General features: G+C 43.9%; 1 protein-coding gene across 1 annotated transcript; it reads left to right on the top strand.

The window, feature by feature from the left end:
• Positions 1–25,247, top strand: LOC147103418 (uncharacterized). The gene is made up of 7 exons (XM_085962981.1): positions 1–186; positions 7,662–7,779; positions 12,219–12,394; positions 14,669–14,832; positions 16,874–17,030; positions 19,332–19,459; positions 23,571–25,247. The coding sequence occupies exons 1-7, from the start codon at positions 120–122 to the stop codon at positions 24,321–24,323; spliced, it is 1,563 nt and encodes a 520-aa protein (XP_085819107.1). The 5' UTR covers positions 1–119; the 3' UTR covers positions 24,324–25,247.
• The last annotated feature ends 379 nt before the right edge of the window (positions 25,248–25,626 follow it).

Here is a 25,626-nt window from a genome sequence, read left to right as displayed (position 1 = left end):
GGGCTCCGCCAATCAGCGGGGGCAGGGGCGCTGGTCGCTGGACGGAAGATGGCGGCGAGATGTGGTGGGATTCTGCGCTGTATTCCAGGATTTAATCAAAATGGCTTGTTGTGAGCAAGATGGCTTCACTCCCACATCATTACTACTTACAGTTATTCTCCTGCGTTTTCGTACATCATGTGCGAGGTACCGTAATGCCTTTTATTGCCTATCTGTAATTTCAGTTCACAATTTTACTATTAGATTATTGCTTTTTGTTGTACTTGCATGTGTGGCAGACCAATTCTAAGTATATAGGTTTCAAGTATATATGTGTATAGTTCATGAACAAAAAAAAAATAATTTTAATAGGCACCATATTTGTGAAGCATAACAATTTTTGGATAGGAGTAGACAGCGAGAGAGGGAAAGTCACTTTAATTCTCCCCTGCACTCCCACTCTGATCTCTGTCCTCAGCCTCGTACATTGTTCCAACGAAGCTCAACGTAAGTGTGATGAAATATTCCATTCATCACTCATCAGTATTTCTCTGCCTGTGACTGTGGTTGGTTTCAGTTCATTTCCATTGTATTGTACTGTGTGTAGGGCTCCGCCCATACCTGGCTCCTATGTAAGCTGGCCCAGCCTGCAGCACATCCAGTACGGCAGACCTCTGGATGGAAGATACATTCTCCTCTGTGTGTTACCTTCTAAGTCAATAAAAGCCTTGTTTTGTTTCGCTAACATCGAGTCTCGGATTTATTGAGGCACATCAATTTTATTGAGGCACATCAGTAAGCTCGAGCAACAGCACCTCATCTTTCTGATAGGCACTTTACAGCCTTCTGGACTTAACATTGAGTTTTCAGACTATAAATTGGCCCCTATATTTTTTTCTCTCTTGTTTCCTCACATGGTAGCTGTTAATGTTGCTGTGATCTTCATTCACACATCATCTAGAGCCATCTTTTGTTTTTTAAGTTGTCCCATTACCTCTCCTTTTGCCTTGCACTATTATCCCTTTTGTCAGTCAATCTCTCCTGCCTTCCCTTCTATCACAGACCTTCCCTTTGCTCTTTCCTCCCCTCCTCCCTGCCCCTGCTTAAAAATCTCTTCCCTAACCTTTTCCAGTTCTGACTAAGGGTTTGACCTGAAATGTTGACTCTGTTTCTCTCTCCTTGATATTGCCTGACCTGCTGAGTGTTTCCAGCACTTTCTGTTGTTATTAGCGAGAGAGAGAGAGAGAGAGAGAGAGAAAAAGAGTTTGCTTCCACTTGTGGGGAAGAGCAAAACGAGGGGCCATAGAATCAGAAATTTACGGCACAGAAGGAGGCCATTTGGCCCATCGTGTCTGTGCTGGCCGAAAAAGAGCTATCTAGCCTAATCCCACTTTCCAGTTCATGGTCTAAGAGCGTTAGGTCTAAAAGTGTTAAAAAAACAAGCCTGAAGGCTTTGTGTCTTAATGCGAGGAGCATTTGTAATAAGGTGGATGAATTGGCTGCGCAAATAGAGGTAAACGAATATGATTTGGTTGGGATTACGGAAACGTGGCTCAAGGACGGCCAAGACTGGGAACTCAACATCCAGGGGTATTCGATATTCAGGAAAGATAGGCAAAAAGGAAAGGGAGGAGGGGTAGCATTACTGGTTAAAGAAGGGATTAACACAATTGTAATGAAGGATATTCGCTCTGATGAGGTGGAATCTGTATGGGTAGAATTGAGAAATACTAAGGGGAAAGAAACACTAGTGGGAGTGGTATATAGACCTCCAAACAGTAAGGCGGAGGTTGGGGATAGCATTAAAAGGGAAATTAAAGAAGCGTGCAATAAGGGCACAGCAGTCATCATGGGTGACTTTAATCTACATATAGATTGGGCTAACCAAATTAGTAACAATACTGTGGAGGAGGAATTCCTGGAGTGTTTACGGGATGGTTTCCTGGACCAATATGTCGAGGAACCAACCAGAGATCAGGCCATCTTAGACTGGGTATTATGTAACGAGAAAGGATTAATTAGCAATCTTGTTGTACGAGGCCCTTTGGGTCGGAGCGATCATAATATGATCGAATTCTTCATTTAAGATGGAGAATGAAGTAGTTGACTCAGAAACTAGGGTCCTCAATTTAAATAAAGGAAACTACGATGGTCTGAGGAGCGAGTTGGGTAGGATTGAGTGGGGAATGGCACTCAAAGGATTGACGGTGGATAGGCAATGGCAAACATTCAAAGACGGAATGGATGAACTACAGAAGTTGTTCATCCCAGTTTGGCATAAAAATAAAACAAAAAAGGTGACTCAACCGTGGCTAACAAGGGAAATTAGGGATAGCATAAGATCCAAGGAGAGGACATATAAATTGGCCAGAAAAAGCAATAATCCTGAGGATTGGGAGCAGTTTAGGATTCAACAAAGGAGGACAAAGCGATTAATTAAGAAAGGGAAAATAGAATATGAGAGTAAGCTTGCAGGGAACATAAAAACTGACTGTAAAAGCTTTTATAGATATGTAATGTAAAGAGAAAAAGATTGGTGAAGTCAAGCGTAGGTCCCTTGCAGTCAGAATCGGGGGAATTTATAATGGGGAACAAAGAAATGGCAGACCAACTAAATACATATTTTGGTTCTGTCTTCACAAAGGAGGACACAAATAACCTCCCAGAAATACCGCGGAACATAGGGTCTGATGAAAGGGTGGAACTGAAAGAAATCAGTATTTGTAGGGAAATGGTGTTAGGAAAATTGATGGGACTGAAGGCCAATAAATCCCCAGGGCCTGATAATCTACATCCCAGGGTACTTAAGGAAGTGGCCCTGGAAATAGTAGATGCATTGCTGGTCATCTTCCAGAACTCGATAGACTCTGGAACAGTACCCATGGATTGGAGGGTAGCTAATGTTACCCCACTATTCAAAAAAGGTGGCAGAGAAAAAGCGGGGAATTATAGACCGGTAAGCCTGACATCGGTAGTGGGGAAAATGCTAGAGTCCATTATAAAAGATGTAATAGCAGAGCACTTGGAAAGCAGTGACAGGATCGGACAAAGTCAACATGGATTTACAAAAGGTAAATCATGCTTGACTAATCTACTGGAATTTTTTGAGGATGTAACTGGTAAAATAGATAAGGGAGAACCAGTGGATGTGGTGTATTTGGACTTTCAGAAGGCTTTCGATAAGGTCCCGCATAAGAGGTTAGCGTGCAAAATTAAGGCACATGGGGTTGGGGGCAAGGTATTGACTTGGATAGAGAACTGGTTGGCGGACAGAAAGCAAAGAGTTGGAATAAACTGGTCGTTTTCCGAGTGGCAGGCAGTGACTAGTGGGGTACCGCAAGGATCGGTCCTAGGACCCCAGCTGTTCACAATATATATTAATGATCTGGACGAGGGAATTGGATGTAATATCTCCAAATTTGCAGATGACACAAAGCTGGGTGGGAGGGTATGCTGTGAGGCGGATGTCATGAAACTCCAGTACGATTTGGACAGGTTGGGTGATTGGGCAGAAACATGGCAAATGCACTATAATGTGGATAAATGTGAGGTTATTCACTTTGGTGGCAAAAACAGGAAGGCAGATTATTATTTGAATGGCAATAGATTGGGAGAAGGGGAAGTGCAAAGAGACCTGGGTGTTCTTGTGCACCAGTCGCTGAAGGTAAGCATGCAGGTGCAGCAGGCGGTTAAGAAGGCAAATGGTATGTTGGCCTTCGTAGCAAGAGGGTTCGAGTACAAGAACAAGGATGTCTTGCTGCAGTTGTACAGGGCCTTGGTGAGACCACACCTTGAGTATTGTGTGCAGTTTTGGTCACCTTACCTGAGGAAGGACGTTCTTGCCATGGAGGGAGTGCAGCGAAGATTCACCAGGCTGATACCTGGGATGGCAGGAATGACGTACAAGGAGAGATTGTGTCAATTGGGCTTATACTCACTGGAGTTTAGAAGATTGAGAGGGGATCTCATCGAAACCTATAAAATTCTGTCAGGTCTGGACAGACTAGATGCAGAAAGGATGTTTCTGATGGCCGGGGAGTCCAGAACCAGGGGTCATAGTCTAAGGATAAGGGGTAAGCCATTTAGGACTGAAATGAGGAGGAATTTCTTCACCCAGAGAGTGGTGAACCTGTGGAATTCTCTGCCACAGAGGGTGGTGGAGGCCAGTTCATTAAATATATTCAAGAAAGAGTTGGATATATTTCTTGAGGCTAAAGGGATCAAGGGATACGGGGAGAAGGCAGGGACAGGGTACTGAATTTGGATGATCAGCCATGATCTCATTGAATGGCGGAGCAGGCTCGAAGGGCCGAATGGCCTACTCCTGCTCCTATCTTCTATGTTTCTATGGTCCATAGCCCGGTAGGTTATGGGACTTCAAGTGCATATCCAAGTACTTTTTAAATGTCATCAGTGTAAGATTGTCACCAAGAAATCAAATAGGGAATTCAGAAGAAACTTCTTTCCCCAGAGAGCGGTGAGAATGTGGAACTTGATATCACAGGGAGTGGTTGAAGCGAATAGTATAGATGCATTTAATGGGGAGGCTAGACAAGCCTATGAGGGAAAAGGGAATAGAGGGTTATGCTGATAGATGAAGAGGAGTGGCAGGAGGCTCATGTGCCTGAATGGACTGGTTGGGCCGAATACTGTATTTTTAATGTAATTACTTGTGATTTATCGTCTTTAAGAGTTAGGGGAGACATTTTGCATTAGGATGCAGCAAGTACTTATTAATGTTGTCCTGGGAAAGGGTGGGGGGAGTACGGAGGGAGTACTGTCGTCAGAGTACCGTAGAGAGTTCCCCAGAGACCGGTGTTGAGACCCCACTGTATCTAAATTATATTAATGATTTGGATTCAGAACGTCAAAGTAAGTTGGTCAGATTTGCAGCTGTTAGTGAACAAGGGAGCATGGAGGTAGCTCTGAGGTGGCCAAGGATCTACCAAAGGCAGCTTGATAAGATCTGTCACTGAACTTGATAAAATCAGAAGATGAGCAGAAGAAATGTCATATGGATAAGTGTGAAATATCACACAGTGGAAAAAGAATGAGTGAAATGCATACTCAAAGTAAGATCCTTGGTTCTTTTGGGGTAAGGAGTTGTCATCAGATGTTGAACATATTACACACAAGGACAGGGAATTGAGAATTTTGCCATTAGTATGATTTTCTATATTTTTCATTATTTGTTTACATACCAGCCTGTTGTTACGAAGCACTAGGGGCAGGAATAACAAGCAAATACCTTCTAATTGACCTCAGGAGGGGCGGGTACGTTTTCATCTTCACCGCATGGGCAGGAATCTGGCAGAGCGGATCACCTGCCCGTCTAGAAACCGCCCAATTTTCATACCGGGATGTTGTAGCAATTAGGCCATGTGGCCTTGTAGTTGCATACCATTGCAGCAGATTAATACATTGTAAGTTGAATGATATAATGCCCCTGTTGTTGGAAAACAGTATTTCCCCTGAGTTGACGAGCAGTGCCAATCTGCTTAAAAATTTTTTTTTTAAGGTTTTCTGCAATGCTAGCAGTGTTTTGGATTGCTGCCTTGTGGCAATTTAGATGGGGATCCTTGGATAATGTCATGATTTGCAGAAAAGTTTGAAAACTACGAATATAGTATATTGGTTGGAAGAAGTACATGTAAATTGGTGTCTCACCCAGAAGTGGTGTTGGGGCCCTGGATGGTGGCAAGGGAGGTGGTGAAGGGACAGGCGTTGGATCTCCTGCACTTGCATGTGAAGGAGATCAGATGTTGGAGGAGTGGATCAGGGTGTCAAGGAGGGAACGGTCCCTTTGGAATGCTGAAAGAGGAGTAGAGTGGAAGTTGTGTTTGGTGTTGGAGGTGGCGGTAATGGTGGAGGTTGATCCGTGGAATGCAGAGTCTGGTGGGTGGAAGGTAAGAACAATTGAGACCCTCTCATGGTTCTGGGAGTGAGGAAAAGGGGTGAGGGCAAAAGTTAAAATTTAAAATGTTTATATTTTGTGATCAGCCCAGTTTCAGCTGCATTACTCAAACTGCACCAAGTTACAATATAGCAAGGAATTTTTATTTAAAGCAGTGTTTTTTTTAAATTGCATTCTAAAACGCTGCCCGACTGCACTGGCTCTTGGCAGATTTTACATTCAGCGATATGCAAATGAGTTTGAGCGGAAACTTGTGGGAAAAAACCCACTTCTCAAAACCAGCGCATTTTGCGCCCGGATCGCCGATTGCGCCCAAAGCAGAAACTCTACCACTGAACTTTTTTGATATGGCCTGCTGCATTTGTGGGTTTTAAACCCAGTATTTAGGGAACAGTATCAAACTTGTGATTTTAAGTAATTGTATCAATGAATTTTGAAGCAACATGGCCGTGATGGGAACTATCTGAGGTTTTTTTCTCTCCACTTTGCTCAGACTCCAATGTTCTGAAGCTGATGGTCATGTTATTACTTGTCCTATTTCCTGTTTCAGTTCATTTGTTGATCTGTTGAGCTCTGGCTACACATACCGTTTTTTTTTAAAGCTGTCTATCTGCACTTGCCAAATCAGAATGGTCCAAGCTCTTTATGAATGAGATGATTTTTTTTAAAGACAAATGCACTGGTTGCTCGAAAAATGCACTCCGGTCTGCTGGTGTTTTAGCAGAGCATCTGAATTCTATCGACTGAGCTTCAACAATAGGTTGGTAGTTGAGAATATTGTTGGATTTCAACAACAGTGACTTGAAAGTAATAAATAAAAAACAGATTTTATAGTTTTTCTTCAATATATAATGAGTTGCTCATCCTCCTATATTCAGGATTACTGACTCACAAATAAAAGCACATTCAGAAGGTTGTGGATTCAAGACCCACGCCAGACACTTTGTGCACAAATATCTAGGCTGACATTCCCAGTGCAGTGCTGAGGGAGCGCTGCACTGTTGGACGTGCTGTCTTTCAGATGAGACGTTAAACCGAGGCCCCGTCTGCTCTCTCAGGTGGACGTAAAAGATCCCACGGCACTATTTTGAAGAAGAGCAGGGGAGTTATCCCTGGTGTCCTGGCCAATATTTTATCCCTCAATCATTATCACTAAAACAGATTATCTGGTCATTATCATGTTGCTGATTGTGGGAGCTTGCTGTGCGCAAATTGGCTGCTGTGTTTCCTACATTACAACAGTGACTACACTTCAAAAAGTACTTCATTGACTGTAAAGCACTTTGGGATGTCCAGTGATCATGAAAGGTGCTGTATAAATGCAAGTCTGTCTTTTCTTTCTAATATAAAATTAGCAGAGAGGTCAATAATCGGGGGCATAGATTTAAAGTAATTGGTAGAAGGATTAGAGGGGAGTTGAGGAGAGCTTGTTTCACCCAGAGGGTGGTGGGGGTCTGGAACTCACTGCCTGAAAGGGTGGTAGAGGCAGAAACCCTCATCACATTTAAAAAGTACTTGGATATGCACTTGAAGGGCCGAAACCTACAGGGCTACGGACCAAGAGCTGGAAAGTGGGATTAGGCTGGAGAGCTCTTTTTCGGCCGGCACAGACACGATGGGCCGAATGGCCTCCTTCTGTGTCGTAAATTTCTATGATTCTATGAAAACTTAACTACTTATTTAAATATCAGATGTAGCTTGGAAGCATTTATTTTACTAGTGTTTGAGCAGTATCTCTGGGTGCTCACAAGTTGTTTTTTGTTCTCAGGTAGTCTGTCAGTGCCTTCTCAAAATGTGATCCTGAGTTCACAGAACTTCAGCCTCTTTTTGACGTGGACACCCACTGAAGAACATCCTCCTGAAACCTTATACGAAGTGGAGATAAAGTAATTCATTTAATTTACATTTTTAAATTGTTGTTTCCACTGTTTGAACTGTTCTATAACACACATGCTGATGCTGGCTACCACCTGTGGTTTGGAGTTCCATAGAAAAGTAAATGGGAGATCGTATTTGGGCTCATTTACTTCTTTTTGGGCTCATTTACTCTGGCAGTAACATCAAAATACTAGCTGTGCAGCTGGTTATGTTATACCTTTTCGGGCAGCTATGCATTGACTTGGGTCTTGAGCTGCCTTTCAAAAAGCGAATGTGTCACTGTTTCATTTATTTTGTGCCAGCTGTGGCTCAGTGGGCAGCGCTCTCGCCTCTGAGTCAGATGGTTGTGGGTTCCAGTCCCACTCCAGAGACTTGAGCACAAAAATCTAGACTGACACTCCAGTGCAGTGCTGAGGAAGTGCTGCACTGTCGGAGGTGCCGTCTGTCAGATGAGACGTTAAACCGAGGCCCCGTCTGCTCTCTCAGGTGGACGTATAAGATTCTGTGGCACTATTTGAAGAAGAGCAGGGGAGTTCTCCCCGGTGCCCCGGCCAAAAATGTATCCCTCAATCAACATCACTAACACAGATTACGGGAAACTCTTTGGTATCCGGCACCGACGGGACCGGGATGGTGCCGGTTGATTAAAAATTCCAGATAAGGAAGAAGGGACATGGCGTGACAATGGCCCAAGGTACGAGAGCCCCGTGGCACAGCCTGACCTGCTGGAGCCCCGTGGCACAGCCTGACCTGCTGGAGCCCCGTGGCACAGCCTGACGTGCTGGAGCCCCGGGGCACAGCCAGCCGTGCTGGAGCCCCGGGGCACAGCCAGCCGTGCTGGAGCCCCGGGGCACAGCCAGCCGTGCTGGAGCCCCGGGGCACAGCCAGCCGTGCTGGAGCCCCGGGGCACAGCCAGCCGTGCTGGAGCCCCGGGGCACAGCCAGCCGTGCTGGAGCCCCGGGGCACAGCCAGCCGTGCTGGAGCCCCGGGGCACAGCCAGCCGTGCTGGAGCCCCGGGGCACAGCCAGCCGTGCTGGAGCCCCGGGGCACAGCCAGCCGTGCTGGAGCCCCGGGGCACAGCCAGCCGTGCTGGAGCCCCGGGGCACAGCCAGCCGTGCTGGAGCCCCGGGGCACAGCCAGCCGTGCTGGAGCCCCGGGGCACAGCCAGCCGTGCTGGAGCCCCGGGGCACAGCCAGCCGTGCTGGAGCCCCGGGGCACAGCTACAGGGGACCCGGTTACACAACCAGAGGTGTAGGAGCCATGGTTATACTGCAAAAGGTACGAGATCCCCGGTTACACAGCCGCAATTATACAGTATATGGAAGCCTCCAAACCTACTCCTGAATTTTGCCGGTTATTAGAGAATTCCGGATAATTAGGTTCCGTTTAAACGAGAGTTTCCTGTATCTGGTCATTATCACATTGCTGTTTGTGGGAGCTTGCTGTGCAAAATTGGCTGCTGCTTTTCCCACATTATTAGTGACTACACGTCAAAAAGTACTTAATTGGCTGTAAAGTGCTTTGGGACATCCGGTGGTCGTGAAAGGCGCTATATAAATGCAAGTCTTTTTTATTTATTTGTAACCATTTTTCCAAGTGCAGGTTTGTATTCTTTAATGGATGTGTGTGTCATCCCCCTCCAGTCCACCCATCTTTTTTATTGAATTCACATATATAATTTCTACCTCAACCACCCCCTGCAGCAAAACACTCTACACTCCCAACAATGTGCCAAGAAATTCCATCCAATCTCTCTCCTCCCCCTCCACTCTCACAGTGACAATTCCAAATTGCTAACCCCTTATCACTGACTCTCTGAGAGGAAACCGTGCCTCCAGTCGCTTTATCAAAACCCATTATAACCTTAAAAACTTCAATGAAATCTCCTCTTGGACACTCTCTGCACCAGTGGAAACAGTTCTAGTGCCCTACAGCTGCCCTCACACCCATAGACCTGGATATTAATGGGTGGGTTACGTAGGTGGGGAGTGACCGAGTTTCGGACAGGAAACCTGGAAGCCTGGACCAGATAGGTCCGATCCCCGACCCCGGGATTGGTTCTCCCAAGTCACGCACCATCCTGACTTCGAAGTATATCGCCGATTCTTCATCATCACTGGGTCAAAATCCTGAAATTCCCTACCTAACAGCACTGTGGGAGTACCTTCACCACACGGACTGCAGCGGTTCAAGAAGGCAGCTCACCACCACCTTCTCGAGGGCAATTAGGGATGGGCAATAAATGCTGGCCTTGCCAGCGACGACCACATCGCATAAACGAATAAAAAAAGAACCCCGACCCAGGGTGAGGGAGGTCTGATTCTCTGACCCCAGGGGGGAGGGGGGGTTCCGATCATCAACAACAACTTGCATTTATATAGCACCGTTAACATAGTACAACATCCCAAGGTGCTTCAAGGAAGCGTTATCAGACAAAATTTGACTCCAAGCCACATAAGGAGATGTTTGGCTAGGTGACCAAAAGCTTGGTCAAAAAAGTAAGGTTTAAAGAGCATCTTAAAGGAGGAGAACGTGTTAGAGAGGTTTAGGGAGGGAATTCCAGAGCCTAGGGCCCAGACAGCTGAAGACACGGCCCCAGGAAAAGGAACTCGAGGATGCACAGGAGGCCGCTGTATGGGAGAGGGACAGAGCTGTTGCCTCCTAGTAGTCATGCCATTGTTCTTTGCTGTCAGTGGGTAGGCGGTCCTGCTTGGGGTGGGGTGGGGATGGGAGGCTTGCACCAGGAGCCTGCAAGAATGGGCTGCAGATTGCTTGATTTTCCAGTTTTGGTTGGAGCCACATGTGCTTCGTCCATACTTTTGCTGTGAGCAGGGCTGCACTCTGCCACAGAGGGAGATACTTTCTTGCAGCCAGTCACGAGAGCCGTGCCTGTCTATGCATTTTGACCATATTTACCCTCTCAATTTCTGCTCGCTGGTCCACACACTGCTGAGCCAAAGAAATGGTTTGCTTGCCTGTAGGTTTTTACCAGTACCACTTTAGGCTGACCACTGGATGGTTTGTTAAGTAATTTTAGCAAAGAAAGTGGAAGTGAATGTCAGGGGGTGTTCTTCGCTTTATAATCACATCATCTTTTTTTTGGCTAAAATTAATAAGCAGCTCCAGAAGGCGTGTTAGGCCTGGTGGAAAGTCTTTGTTGCTTCTCCCATCCTGAACAGCAGCTAAGATCAAGAACTTGGCAGAACAACAGTTTAAACCTGTGTCCCTCCACTCTAAGGTGCACCTGATGGTTTGGGTAAACTGGGAGTTCGTGCGGAAAGGGATCTTGGTAAATGGCTCAGTATCAGATGGTGGTAGAATATTATTCTGTCTTTAAGGGGTATTATGTTGTGTCCATTCAAATATTGTTGAGTAGACTGGCCTTTTCTTATAAGTTAACTATTGTTTAATTGCACTTCTGTTACTTTCTATATGATTTTTTTTGTTTAGGACCAACCTATACTTATTGTTTTGTGAACAACTTTGTATTTATGTCTGGGAAACCCTAATATCTTACTGAAAATTCATTGTACCTTTAACATCAAATCTGCAGTAATCATCAAATGAAAATACTATAAAACCCCGTTGAACTCCATGAAAAGTTGAAAATGTATTTTGCCAACTTAAATAATAATGGCCCGGATTTTGTGGTGGTAATGATGGTGAAACTGTCAGCATTCGCCATCATTACGGTAACTTCAGGATTTAGTGCATGCGCAGATAAACGTGGAAATCCTGAAGTTGCGGTCAGTCATTCCTTGCTCCGCCACAGGCTGTACTGTGGAACTCCTCAGAGCCGGCAATCACTTGAACTGATGAAAACTTCCCCTTTTCCACTCTAATATCGCTGCTAAAAACCCCATAAAAAGTTAAGCCTTGTTCAAAGAGGTGTAACTGGGATTTTAATACCGTTCTGAGTAATAACTAATGCTGAACAACTGTTCTGGCCCTAAAAAAATGAATTTTATATTTGTAGAATGTCAAATTTCTCCATGATAAACACTAGATTTAAAAAAAAAAAATTACGTTTGATATTTCAGCTTCTAACCTAACCCCATGTGTTATTCGCTCTCTGTAAAATTGTTTAAAAGTGAATGATAAAGGCTGCTTTTTATTTCCTGGTTTGCTGTCTGTGCGAATTCTTCAGTGTGATTGGCTGCTTAGACAGCTTGATGACATCACTGCTGCTGGATGCTGGCGATCCCCTATTCACAGCACTACGCTAAAGTTTTCGCCGCAGAGATCGTGAGATCTTTGTGGGCAGCTTTCTTCGAGGTCAGCGGCAATCTCCATCACTTCGCCGTTAACTGCAAATTCCGACCCATTATGTTTAAATTCTGAGGTGTGCATAATACATAAATGGTAAATTTACATTAAATAGCACATATAATATGACGTAGGAAAAAAAATCAAAACAGCCTGTGTATTTTTATTTTTGTTCTTTCAGGCCTAAAGATGCTTGGCTTCCACTCCCTAACTGTACAGCTCCGACTGGCAAAGGCTGTGATATTACGTGCATAATTGAAAATTGTTACCACAGATATCGAGCCAGAGTGAGAAGCAGTTTACCCAGACACCCGGGTGTTTGGAGCATGTCTGATCGTTTTAGTCCTTTTGATGATGGTATGGAATTTTCTATCCTCAAGCTGGAACATTGAAGCAATTTGCTATGTAAATATTAAATTAACATTTGTTTTAGTGATGTTACCCTAAACCTTTCAGTGCTAACGCGTTATTTCTGCAGCATATCCTCAAAAAGAAGTATAAGCCTGCTAACTTCCTTTGAGTAATTTTTGTTGTTGAAAGAAACACGTAGATCTTCTTGCCAGCAGGACCCTAGTGGGTAGTGGCATCATTAATGCCCCTTTCTTGAAATGTGCTATTGTGTGCATGTACTTCTGAATTTCTAGATCGCGTGTCTTTTTAAAAAGGGGGCGAGCTGTTAACGATTTTGAAATGGGGCATCTTGAGTTATTGAGCCAAACTGCACGTAAAATTAATTATTCGTACACCGTTTGCAATAATAAGACAACAAAAACTAAGGTAGCTGCTGATAATTTAGCTCCCTCAATGGATTCTTTATGAACTTTCGCTCTGCAGGTAATTTAAACGCCAGCACTGCTAATGGCATATATTGGGAAATGTTGCAAGGTTACAAACAAAATGACCCCTACTGTATTAACTGGATAAAGTTCTGCAATGGATTTATTCTAGACTTTCACAAATATAAGCAGAATCCAATTTTTTTTAAAAAAAGGAACATATTTATTTTCTAAATTAGAAATCTGTTTTTAATGCGTGATTCAATGGTTGGCATCCTAATTGGAGCTGTCTTTTTTGCCATAATTCCATCCTGGTGGAGAGGTTGGATATCTGTTTCAGTGTTGGCTCAGTGCTTCAAGTTTTCTTCCAATAGAGTTGCCATTTCTTGTCGAGTCGAAATGGTACAGGGGCCAGAACAGGGATTGTGATTATGTCTTAATTTTTGATGTTTGTGGTCGTGCTAATTTAATCAAAACCTGAATAATTTCAATAACTAATGTCTCCATTTTGAGGCACAGAGTAACAGATACATAGAAGATAGGAGCAGAAGTAGGCCATTCGGCCCCTTGAGCCCGCTCCGCCATTTAATGAGATCATGGCTGATCATCCAAACTCAGTACCCTGTCCCTGCTTTCTCCCCATATCCCTTGATCCCTTTAGCCTTAAGAAATATATCTAACTCCTTCTTGAATATATTTAATGAATTGGCCTCAACTGCCTTCTGTGGTAGAGAATTCCACAGGTTCACCACTGTCTGGGTGAAGAAATTCCTCCTCCTCTCAGTCCTAAATGGCTTACCCCTGATCCTTAGACTGTGACCCCTGGTTCTGGACTCCCCAACCATCGGGAACATCCTGCATCTAGTCTGTCTAGTCCTGTTAGAATTTTATAAGTTTCAATGAGATCCCCTCTCATTCTTCTAAGCTATAGCGAATATAAGCCTAATCGACCGAATCTCTCCTCATACATCATTCCTGCCATCCCAGGTATCAGTCTGGTGAATCTTCGCTGCACTCCCTCCATGGCAAGAACATCCTTCCTCAGATAAGGTGACCAAAACTGCACACAATACTCATGGTGTGGTCTCACCAAGGCCCTGTGCAACTGCAGCAAGACATCCTTGCTCCTGTACTCGAATCCTCTCGCTATGAAGGCCAACATACCATTTGCCTTCTTAACCGCCTGCTGCACCTGCATGCTTACCTTCAGTGACTGGTGCACAAGGACACCCAGGTCTCTCTGCACTTCCCCTTCTCCCAATCTATTGCCGTTCAGATAATAATCTGCCTTCCTGTTTTTGCCACCGAAGTGGATAACCTCGCATTTATCCACATTGGGCAGATGCATGGCAAATGCAGTATAATCACCCAACCTGTAAGTGGGAAATTGATTTTTATTTTAAAATCAGACTTTTGGTTGTCCTAGAAATTTCTGGTCAGGCCACTGAAAAACTGGATAGGCGGCAACCAATGTTCCCGCTAATATTTTTTGGGTGCGTGGCCCCTTTAACGGGCTGTGCGGCCCATTCAAATTTCCGCCCGTGCGCAGATTTTCCATTCAAAAGCTGCTGAGCGGCCTGCACGGGGCCCGCAGACCGCTGCGCAGCCACGTAGCTTAGAGGGAACATTGGCAAACTTAATCCCCCTAAAAACCACCCCATTCTGCTTGCTCTGAATTGTAATCAACCTGTTCTGTTTAAAGTGTTATTAATTGGAGTTAATGGTTTGTTTAACATGATCAGTCTGAGAATGGGATATTACTTCTACCTTGATGTCCCAGTTAGAAATTGTTAACTGCTTTGTTGTACTAAAATACAGCTGTACAGTAAATCGCAAAATTTCTTTTTCTTTAAAGTGGAACTGGGTGCACCTCAAGTGAAAGTAGACTTCGGGGAAGAATCGATAATGGTGCATCTCCAAATTAAGTTAAGTACATGCAAAGAAAAGCTGTTCAAAGCATGTCTGCTACAACAGCTGAGCTATGAAGTGGAATTCTGGGATGCGGATGAACGTGTCAAGGTATGTACTACAGTAGTTTATTGAATCTTGTAACGTCTGGCGGTAAACTAGCAGCAGAAGAGCTTCTCGTCATCCTGGTCTTTATTGCAACTTAAAAGTAGAAGTACATTTGCAACATTGAAATCTTACCACATTCTAGAATTTAGCCCTTTGATGTGGAACTTACTGATTCTCCTCATAAGAGTTTGTGTATTGACTTTTTTATGTTGAGGCCTGACTGTTCTTTTGATCGGATTCCTGGTGATTTATTTGATCTTTAACCACCAGAAGTTGTGTCTAAATATATGGATATACTGTAGGTTGTTGTTATTTGCTGTGTTTTTGCAACATGGTCATTTGGGGTCTGTTTTGGTGAGGGATAATATTTTCCTCCAGTATTGGTTCAGTGTCTTTCCCCCCCCCTCTAAATGAAGTGTCAGCACAGCCCAGACAGTGGAAGAGAGCAAAACCTGTACCAAGCCATGAATTATAAGATAGCCACTAATAAATCCAATGGGTAATTCAGGAGGAACATCTTTACCCAGCGAGTGGTGAGAATGTGGAACTTGCTACCACAGGGAGTGGTTGAGGCCAGTAATATAGATGCATTTAAGGGGAAGCTAGATAAACACATGAGGAAGAAAGGAATAGAAGGTTATGCTGATAGAGTTAGATGAAGATAGGTGGGAGGAGGCTTGTGTGGAGAATAAACACCAGCATGGGCCAAATGGCCTGTTTATGCGCTGTACCTTCTCTAATTCTGTATAAAATCCCAAAAAGTGAATTTCACAAGCTCAAGTATTTACTCTTCCGCACTGACATGATTTCTGTTTACTGATGTTCATTTTTGATTGTGCACTTTTGCTCGATGCACTTTTCCCTGACTGAGGGAACAGGCGAGGCACCGACTCCCACGCCTCTGGCAGTGCTGTCCTGAGCCTGCCATTAAGAAATGCCCCAGATGACTCGCATCTCTTGTTTTTTTTTCTTTTGCTCCTTATCCCTTTTTACTTGTGAAGAAGTGCCACGCCTACTTGGATATTGATCTCATTGAAACTTATAAAATTCTGACAGGACTGGACAGACTAGATGCAGGAAGGATGTTCCCGATGGCGGGGGAGTCCAGAACCAGGGTTCACAGTCTAAGGATAAGGGGTAAGCCATTTAGGACAGAAATTAGGAATTTCTTCACCCAGAGAGTGGTGAACCTGTGGAATTCTCTACCACAGAAGGCAGTAGAGGCCAATTCATTAAATATATTCAAGAAGGAGTTGGATATATTTCTTAAGGCTAAAGGGATCAAGGGGTATAGGGAGAAAGCAGGGACCGGGTACTGAATTTGGATGATCAGCCATGATCGCATTGAATGGCGGAGCAGGCTCGAGGGGCCAAATGGCCTACTCCTGCTCCTATCTTCTATGTTTCTATGATATCTTCGGATACAGGACCAAGCTCAGGAACTTGCCATCTGCAAAATGGCAGGAGCAACTCTGCATTCATCGATTTGTGGCACTTTGAATTGTCCTTGAATGCAAATAATGAATACAGGAAACTTTCAATTAACCGCCCCCTAAATAACCGGAACGCTCTACCCACCGACAAAATTCAGGAGTCGGTTCCGGTAACTTTTATTACTTTTTTTACTCCATTTGTTGCTGTGCAAGGGTGTAGCTGAAGCTAAGCTACAGAGACGCTTGCAACTTGTGCCGATTGTTTTGAAGCAGCAACAGGGTTTGTTGCTTTATACGGAGCTCTGAGCTCCGTATCTTTTACTATAGCGTTCGGTTATCTGGAATTGTTGATGAACCGGCACCACGTCGGTCCCGTCCGTGCCGGATACCAGAAAGTTTCCTGTACCAGCTTTCTAATTCAGTTATTGAAAATGAAGGTAGTGCGTTGCTTGTGAGAATTCACTACTAAGCAGTTGATTTATTGGTGACCTTTACACCAGTGGAGAAATGGTCCTGGCAATAATGTGAAGCACATCTGTTCAATGTGGAATTCAGAGAACAGAGAGTGGAAAATTACCATATTTACATTCACCGCTTTTTATCTCTGGCAGAGACCAATCAAACAAAGCTCAACTGAGAACACAATGGAAATTCCAAAAGGTGAATTGCGTGGCAGTAGCAATTGCATATCCGCCAGATCTGTTTACACAAGTACCTCAAAACTCAGCAATTTCTCTGAGCCGGTTTGTTTCAGCCTGAAGCAGAAAGGTATGTTTGGTGTTACTCAGATATAGATTTGATCGTAATCTGATGTGTGGCTTGTAAGAATAAAAATATATGTTTTGTATGTGTGATGGACTCGAGACTATTAATACAAGATGTATGTAATAAAGATAAATGTGATCTGTATGGATCTCCCCTGGGTAAGGCAATGGTGCGAAACTTAACAAAGGAAGCCTGCATAACAGGATAACCCCCCACAGAGACGGCATCGAAACTCAAGAGCCACTAAAAGATGTCAACAAACAATTAACTTAAGCAAGAAATGGCACCAGCCACTGCAGACAGACACATGTAAAAAGCTTACAGCTGTTCTGTTAGTTTTTATTTTCACACAATGCTGCCAGCTGGGAGAATGTTCTCCTCAACCACTTTGAATGCCATTCTCTCCTTCTTAGGCAGTCCCTCAGAACCGAGGATGACTTGCTTCCACATTAAAAATGAGTTCTCGGGTGACTGATGAGTCCAATGCGGGACCTACAGTCTCTGTCATAGGTGGGGCAGACGGTGGTTGAAGGGGCGGGTAGGTGGGGTGCTTGGGTTGACGTGCGCTCCTTGCGCTGCCTGCGCTTGGCTTCCGCTTGCTCCCAGTGAAGAGACTCGAGGTGTTCGGCGTCTTCCCGGATGCTTCTCCTCCACTTTGTGCGGTCTTGGGCCAGGGATTCCCAGGTGTCGGTGGGGATGTTGCACTTTTTCAAGAAGGCTTTGAGGGTGTCCTTGAAGCGTTTCCACTGCCCACCTGGGGCTCTCTTGCCGTGCCTGTGCTCTTGCAGGTCATTGAAAACTGCTGGAGTTGCCTGGTGTTCCTCCCCGCTCATTGTGGCAGGTGTCTGACCTTCACTGAGTGCCTGCACAAGGAAGTTTCTTTATCTCTCTCCCACCCCCAACCAAAGAATTTTAGTGGCAGAGTTTGCATATCTTGGAAAAGCGGTGATAGATACAAGGTCATGCAGCACTTACTTCGACATATCCAGCGAGCCACGAATGCACCCACAAATTTCTGCCTGCAGTCCTGCCTGGTCCGTTAGGCCAGGTTCAAATACCTAATTTGCTATTAATTAAATTTTCTTTGCCCCCAAAAAATGCTTCAGACTTTTCTTCTCCCTGTAATAGGTTATGTTCCTGACTGGAAGAAATTAATTTTAAAATAGAAAAAAGAACTAACTCTCAATGGCAAACAGGCAGTAGTTTTCAGTACAATTTGAGGGAAAGTCACGCATTACAACTGTAAAAAATTAGTGCCCATGTTCATTGTCGATTCCAAAATACTAGAAAATAGTGTCAAAAAGTCAACATTTTCTGACATGACTGGCCCAGGGAAAATGAATCTTGTTCCTTTCAGCATTTGTATTTCCCTTCAGTTTTTCATTTACTTGTTTTTTTTCCCTCTCTCTATACAAGTGAAGGATTTGTGCATATACCTACAGCTTCAGTTACAGACCTGCACTTTCAATGTACAGGAAACTTTGGTTTATCCGGAGGTTGTATGTCCGGAAACCTCAATCTACCGGCAGAAATCAGGAGCCGTTTTGTTAGGTTTTTTTTCTTCTCGTGGCTTTGTTTTCAACAGTCGGGCTCTGGAAAGTCTCTCTGAAGCTGTTGCTAAGCTACAGAGATGCTTCCAAGGTACGGGCTGACTTTACAAGCTGTTGCTAAGCAACAGTGTTTGTTGTCAGATACGGAGGTGAAAACCTCCATATGCTTCAACGTTAACTTTGTATGTCTGGCAGTTTTGATAGATCGGCAACAGCTTGGTCCCGTCGGTGCTGGATATAACAAAGTTTCCTGTAACTACATGTTTTTGAATATCAAAGGTTCCTATTCATGGCCAGTTTTGGGGGCTGTGGCAGCTTTTCTGAAGCTGTTGGGTCAGCGTTTGCTAGTTTTCTAGGTTGACAAGTATGCTGTAATATTTCACTTGCCAGTGACTATGGAGTGCACAAATTTAAAATGTTGTTTCCTTAATCAAAGACAGGTCAAGCATTTTGCTAGAAAATTAATCCAAAAACATGGTGGCTATATTTTTAGCAAAAAAATACACTGTTTAATACTGGTTCCAAAAAGCAGCACTTTATTATCGCAAGAGGTTAAGTTTCATACCTAACCATTAATATGGCATTTGGATTGTCAACAATTCATTTCATTTTACCAACAGTTACAATGTTAATCCCATGTGCATAATTCCTAGCTGATTATTGTCATTAATAAATAACATATTGATATCATTAGGTTGTATAAATACAGTAAAACTTCAGACACAAATATTTTAACATTCCATTTTTCTTTTAGAACTGCAAGCTGGTGTATATCTTGCCATAATGGGATCATCGCTGGGAGTATTTCTGATTTCAATAGTTGTAGCTATTGTGAAAAAAATAGCCTGTGACCCTTCAGAAGTGAAAACCCCTGCAGCCTTGGTTTGTACCATTGATTAACTTTGTTGTGTTTTTGTCATTTAATATAGACAGAGGCATCGTTTTTAATAAGCAACATGGGAAATTTAAGTGACCATTCGGTCCAAAAAGTTTGGGGGCCAAATTCGGTTGCTTGGCGCCTCCCGTTAGCGCCCTGGCGCGGCGCCGCGAACGCCTCCCGTGAAATTCAGCGGGAGGTTAGCGGTGGCGGTAACCAGTAGCGCAACGCCTCCGGCGGTGACATTGCTGTGCATAACACCCTGTCTGCAAACTTCGGTAGCGCCCCGACTTACCGCCAGACGCTATGTCCGACAAGGTCGGGGGCGTACGTGCGGCCGGGGTGCCGATATTTAAAGGGGAAGTGCCAGGGGGCCATTTTTGTTGCTGGCCGCCTGCCAGAGCATGCCCCCTTTGCCGTCCCTGGCCTCCTATGCATTCTCCCCCCCCCCCCCCCCCTCCCCACCCCGCGGGGTGCTGGCCATGCTCCATCAGCCTGCACCCCTTTTGAGTGCCGGGCTCTTTTGCCAGCACCCTGATCCCTGGTGGCCCAGCTGGGCCCCAGGTCGTGCTGCACGAGGCCCCTCCCCTTTAATAAGGGGGAGGAAGGCCTGCAATAGCCCACCGCGCTGCGATATTCACTGGTAGCGCCCCAAGAGGGAGGGGGAGTGCTTCCAGTAGCACCCCGCCTCCCTCTTGGGGCGCTACCAGTGAATGTCAGGTGCGGGGGCGCTAACTTTTTCCGGGCTACCCGGCGAAGTCAGCGCCCCAAAGGGGGTGCGACCAAATTTTTCCCCTTTATCTCTTAGCTGATCTCATTACATCCTCACTACATCTTCAGTCCAGTCCCCTCTTTTTTTTTTCTTCTTAACTTCAGCCCAAACCGGTGTGAAGTGGGCAGTGTGTCCGCGGTGCCTGCCCATGGCCACCTTTCGGGAGACCACAAAACCATTTTCAGGTTTGGGCCTCATCTAAATTTCATCTGCGAACCACAGGCACTTGAGGGGCAGTCTGCTGCACCTTGCTGGATTTGGAAAGCCGAAAATCGGCCGGCTCCCGCACTGGGCTGATTGACAGGTCGGGTCTGATGAAGGGCAGTGGTTGCGGGGATCCAATCCTGCACCTCTGGGCCTCCAAAAAAATTGCCCGGGTTTTTTGGAGTGGCCTCCAGCGGTCCCTGAGGACTGCTGGCTAGGCTACCCAGCGCTTAGTACTATTAGACCAAGTGTGCACGGTGCATGCTCGCCCATTTGTACATGAAAATGGCAATCGGTGTCCTACAACTGCCGTAGGAACCCAATTTGCATATTTAAACAGCCCCCCCGGGTGGGATTATTGGCGCACATTTAAAGGCCCTCCTGAAAATTGAATCAGTTTAGGTCCATGGTGCCCACCTGATTTTCCTTTGCTAGTTGCCCCTTTTCAGGTGAGAATCAGGCGTGCGGTAATTGAAAATTGCGCGCTCCCCCCCGCCATGTCATTGCGAAATAGTTCTTCCCAAATTGCCAGTTTTCTCATTTTAAATGACATCCCCTAATTTTCCAACCCTTCATCAGTGTGAATGATTTGTCTGTGTCAACTTTTGTCTTTTTCAGAATTTTGCAGACTTCTGTTCAGTCACTTTAACCTTAACCTTTCCTCACAACTTGGGTTGCTGAGACCCAATGTTTTTGTTACCCAGCACTGCACCCCTCAAGGACACTTAATACCTTTCCTATAGAATAGTGACCAATATTGCACAGTGTTGTTGCTTTTGAATCTCCAAATTAAAAAAATAACAACTTGTATTTATATAGCACCTTTAACGTAGTAAAATGTCCCAAGGTGCTTCACAGGAGTGTTCTAAAACAACATTTGACACCGAGCCACATAAGGAGAAATATGGGCAGATGGCCAAAAGCTTGGCCAAAGGAGCGTTTTAGTATCAATTTAGAACAAAGCACAGGAAACTTTAGATTAACCGGCCCCTAAATAACCGGAAATGTCGGTTAACCGGCAAAATTCAGGAGTAGGTTCAGGTAACTTTTATTACTTTTTTTACTCCATTTGTTGCTGTGCAAGGGTGTAGCTGAAGCTGTTGCTAAGCTACAGAGACGCTTGCAACGTGTGCCGATTGTTCTGAAGCTGTTAGGGTTTGTTGCTTTATACGGAGCTCTGAGCTCCGTATCTTTTACTATAGCGTTCGGTTATCCGGAATTGTTGATGAACCGGCACCACGTCGGTCCCGTCCGTGCCGGATACCAGAAAGTTTCCTGTACACAACTCCACTTTGTGTGACCCCGTCCTCATTCGGGGTGCTGCATTTAACTAGAAACTTAAATTACCCCTGAAAAGCCAATTGCACAGATTTGCCATGTGATTGTGTTGCCATGTATAGAACTTCCACTAAAAGTATCTAGTCCAATTAGATATAAATTGGTGAATTTAACTATCAAAATATATTTAAATTTTGAAACTCCACTAGGTGTATTATGATTGCTAGATGTGTGGACCTGCAGACCCACTTGGTCAATTTTTTTACTAGCTTAAATATTTTAGAAGTTTGGGACATGTTTGGACTTTTCAGAAACTTGACAGAGTATTGATGCCTTCAAGTGAATGTTCAGACAGTGGCCCTAAGGTTAAAGGAATTGCTCTCCCCCAGGATATTTTGCCAGTATTTTTTTCCTTTCCAGTTTATTCTTTAAAATTTTTGCTTTATTTTTTCTATACCTTTTTGTCCTATGTCTTTTATCATTTACTCTTTCATTTTATTTGACACGCCTTTGATTGACAGGGTAGATGCTGAGAGGTTGTTTCCCCCTGGCTGGAGAGTCTAGAACTAGGGGGCATAGTCTCCGGATAAGGGGCCGGCCATTTAAGACTGAGATGAGGAGGAATTTCTTCACTCGGAGGGCGGTGAATCTTTGGAATTCTCAAAGGGCTGTGGATGCTGAGTCTTTGAGTATATTCAAGGCTGAGATCGATAGATTTTTGGACTCTAGGGGAATCAAGGGATATGGGGATCGGGCGGGAAAGTGGAGTTGAGGTCGAAGATCAGCCATGATCTTATTGAATGGCGGAGCAGGCTCGAAGGGCCATATGGTCTACTCCTGCTCCCAATTCTTATGAACAATGAATTCTTTTCATACTTCTGTGAATTACCCTTTTTCTTTCCCTGTTTATCTTCGTACTTTGTCCAATTTATCTTTGTTTTTATTTTCATGGCTTATGCTGTTTTCCTTTTTCCTTCTTTGTACTAAGGCTCTTTTTCTGTAGTATTTTAGATCATTTTTACCTGTGATTGCCAGAATCTGATAAAGGCACATCTGAGCTGATGTGTACAGAATATGCAGGATTCCTCTCAGACAGGTGATAGTGTATGATTTAGCTTCCCCAAAGTTTTAGTACATGCAAATCAATGTTCCCTTTTAAGCTGAAGCTCCCGCACAGCTGGCTCACCAGATTTTAAATGCAAAAACCGCGCGTGCGGATTTTTAAATGGGCGCGCAGCTGTTAAAGGGGCCATGCAGCCAAAAAAAAATTAGAGGGAACATTGATGCCAATTGCAATTAATGTCCTATGCTTAAGCACCTTTTGTGTTTATTTTTTTCTTTAACTAATCCACTCACCACTAATCCCCAGACTCAAAACTTATATATTTAACTATTATTTACTTATACAGGAAACTTTCGATTTACCGGCACCTAAATAACCGGAAATCTCGGTTAACCGGCAAAATTTAGGAGTAGGTTCATACTTCATATTACTTGCCTTCCTCCATCTGTTGCTGTGCAAGGGTGTGGCTGCAGCTGTTGCTAAGCTACAGAGACGCTTGTAACTTGTGGCCATTGTTCTGAGCCTGTTGCTAAGCAACAGGGTTTGGTGCTTTATACGGAGCTCTCAGCGCTCGTATCTTTTACTACAGCGCTCGGTGATCTGGAATTTTTGATGGACCGGCACCCCGTCGGTGCCGGATTTTAAAAAAAAGTTTCCTGTAGTACACATTATAGATATGAGACAGATAAAATTATATGTTGTAATATTTCTATAAGTACTGCATTTTCAGAAAGTATGTTGTTTTTATAAGTATGGAACATCCTTTCCTTCACCACTAAACTAGTTTTATTTTTATTAGGATTTCACAAAGAACTCTCTTTTCACACAAATGATGGCAGATGTTCAACCAGATGTATGCATGTTGTCAATTATTGTTCACTGTGAAAAACTTGAAGACATGTACAAACAACAAATGGCCCTTGAAAGACGACCTCTTCTGAAAGAAGAGGTCGAAACCGGTGTTTTGGATAATGCTGACTGTACAGATGAGAGTGATGAGGAAAATGAATGCTCTAATTACACAGACAATCGGTGGATTCCTGATGGGATGATCTTTGACGAAGATGAAACATTTGATGAAAATCAGCAGCAGACACCGAACGCAGAAACCTATCAAAAAGCAAATTGCTCTTTCCTTTCTACAATCGGTGCCATTGACGTACAGAGCCAGGACTCTGAGTGTACTGATCACAGCAGACTTCAGACTAAACCAGGTGTTGATGTTTCTAACCCATCCAGTTTTACTTCAGCTGTGCTTAATAGCAAACCTTTCAATGATCGTATTAATTCTGTTGCGCTGGCGCATGATGAAAAAAGCAGCAATGGTGATATTCCTTTAAAATCCGTTAAGATACTCTGTTGTAATGATGATGTCATCGATGATGATGATGATGATGTCGTCGATGATGATGATCTATTACCTGATGATGCACCACTTCTTGTGTGTGATTTGAACTTTCAAAGCAATGCAGCATGTGACCTCACCATGTGCCTGAAGAGCAGCCAAAGGGAACCTAAGGAAGAAACAAACAAATGTTTGTTTTCTGTGTAAATTGAGTTTCTGATCAATGTTATATGAACACTTTACATAATCCAATACTTGTTTTCTAAGCAGAGATAGGAATATTCATTTCTCAACATAATATTGATGCTATTTCAAGAGTATTAAGGCAGTTCGCATGGAAGCCAAAAGACATTTTCAGTGTTTGAGAACAGTTTCAAAGGTGCTAAATATACCTGACAATGTAATATAGTTATATCTTTTACTTATTTTTGAAAATTAAAGGGCATTCATGATAGAAAAACTGGTGGCCATTAATGAGAAGGTGTTTTTAATACATATAGATTACCTTAAAGCTTTAATTTCGTTAGCTATGCAAAGTTATCTGAGATGTTGCTAGTGATTTACTTTCCTAAACATTTAGTTAATATTTTACAAGTTTTTGTACCAAGATCATTGTTCAGGGATCAGATAGAACAGTGAGCGTCCAGAGCTGTTTGAGAAAGGAAAAAGGTGTAGATCCAGGATGGATTGTGTTGGCCTGTCTCCTTAACCTGAATAGCAAAATGACCGTGTGAGCCACGACTTGGAGTGATGACTTTCGGGGCAGAATGAAGAGTTGCCAATGGAGGAAGGAGAATACATGATGTTTGCATTTAATGGGTAGAAACACATTCACTGTTAAATGTATTGAGAGGGGAAACACTTTCATCTAAATGTCAAGCAAAAATAGCATGTCAAATGCAAAGCTCAAATTTACTCAAGTGTCTTGGATCCCTAAAAATGAATTTGTGATTGTTCGTAAAAGATAGATTGGGATAGTGCAAAACGTTGTTACAGACTTCAGTGTCATGTGGAAAGATAGCTAGACATGGAAACAAACTTAACGTTAAAGTACCCTAGACACCAGTGATTCAATTCTTTATGACCTGGGTTTAAAGATGGAGTTGCTGGAGAGAATCCTCAAGGCAAAGCGGACTTGCACAGTTAGTGCTAGTGCTGGAGAACTGACACCCATCATTTTTTGGATAAACTACTCCGTGGACAGAGGGGGTCACCCATGGAATTCACCAATGGTCTGATGAAGATTTCAACTTGTAGTCCGCAACAGCTGAGACCAGTGCAGCCACCTTTGGACCTGTGCAATTGCAGCTGTAAATCAACTTGACCTATAGTGAATTAACAGAGGGAAAGAGCTTTAGTACTCCAATTTTCTACCCAAAAATTAACTAAAATCACTTAATAGCTAATTTCATAGAGATTAAACAGAAATCAATAAGTGGTCATAGAAACATAGAAGATAGGAGCAGGAGAAGGCCATTCGGCCCCTCGAGCCTGCTCCGCCATTCAATGA

This window comes from Somniosus microcephalus, chromosome 20 (assembly GCF_052327205.1).
Source record: "Somniosus microcephalus isolate GS21.2 chromosome 20, FLI_Smic_1.0, whole genome shotgun sequence".
NCBI lineage: Eukaryota > Metazoa > Chordata > Chondrichthyes > Squaliformes > Somniosidae > Somniosus > Somniosus microcephalus.
Note: the sequence above shows the minus strand (reverse complement) of the source record. Positions and strands in the feature narration are given on the sequence as shown.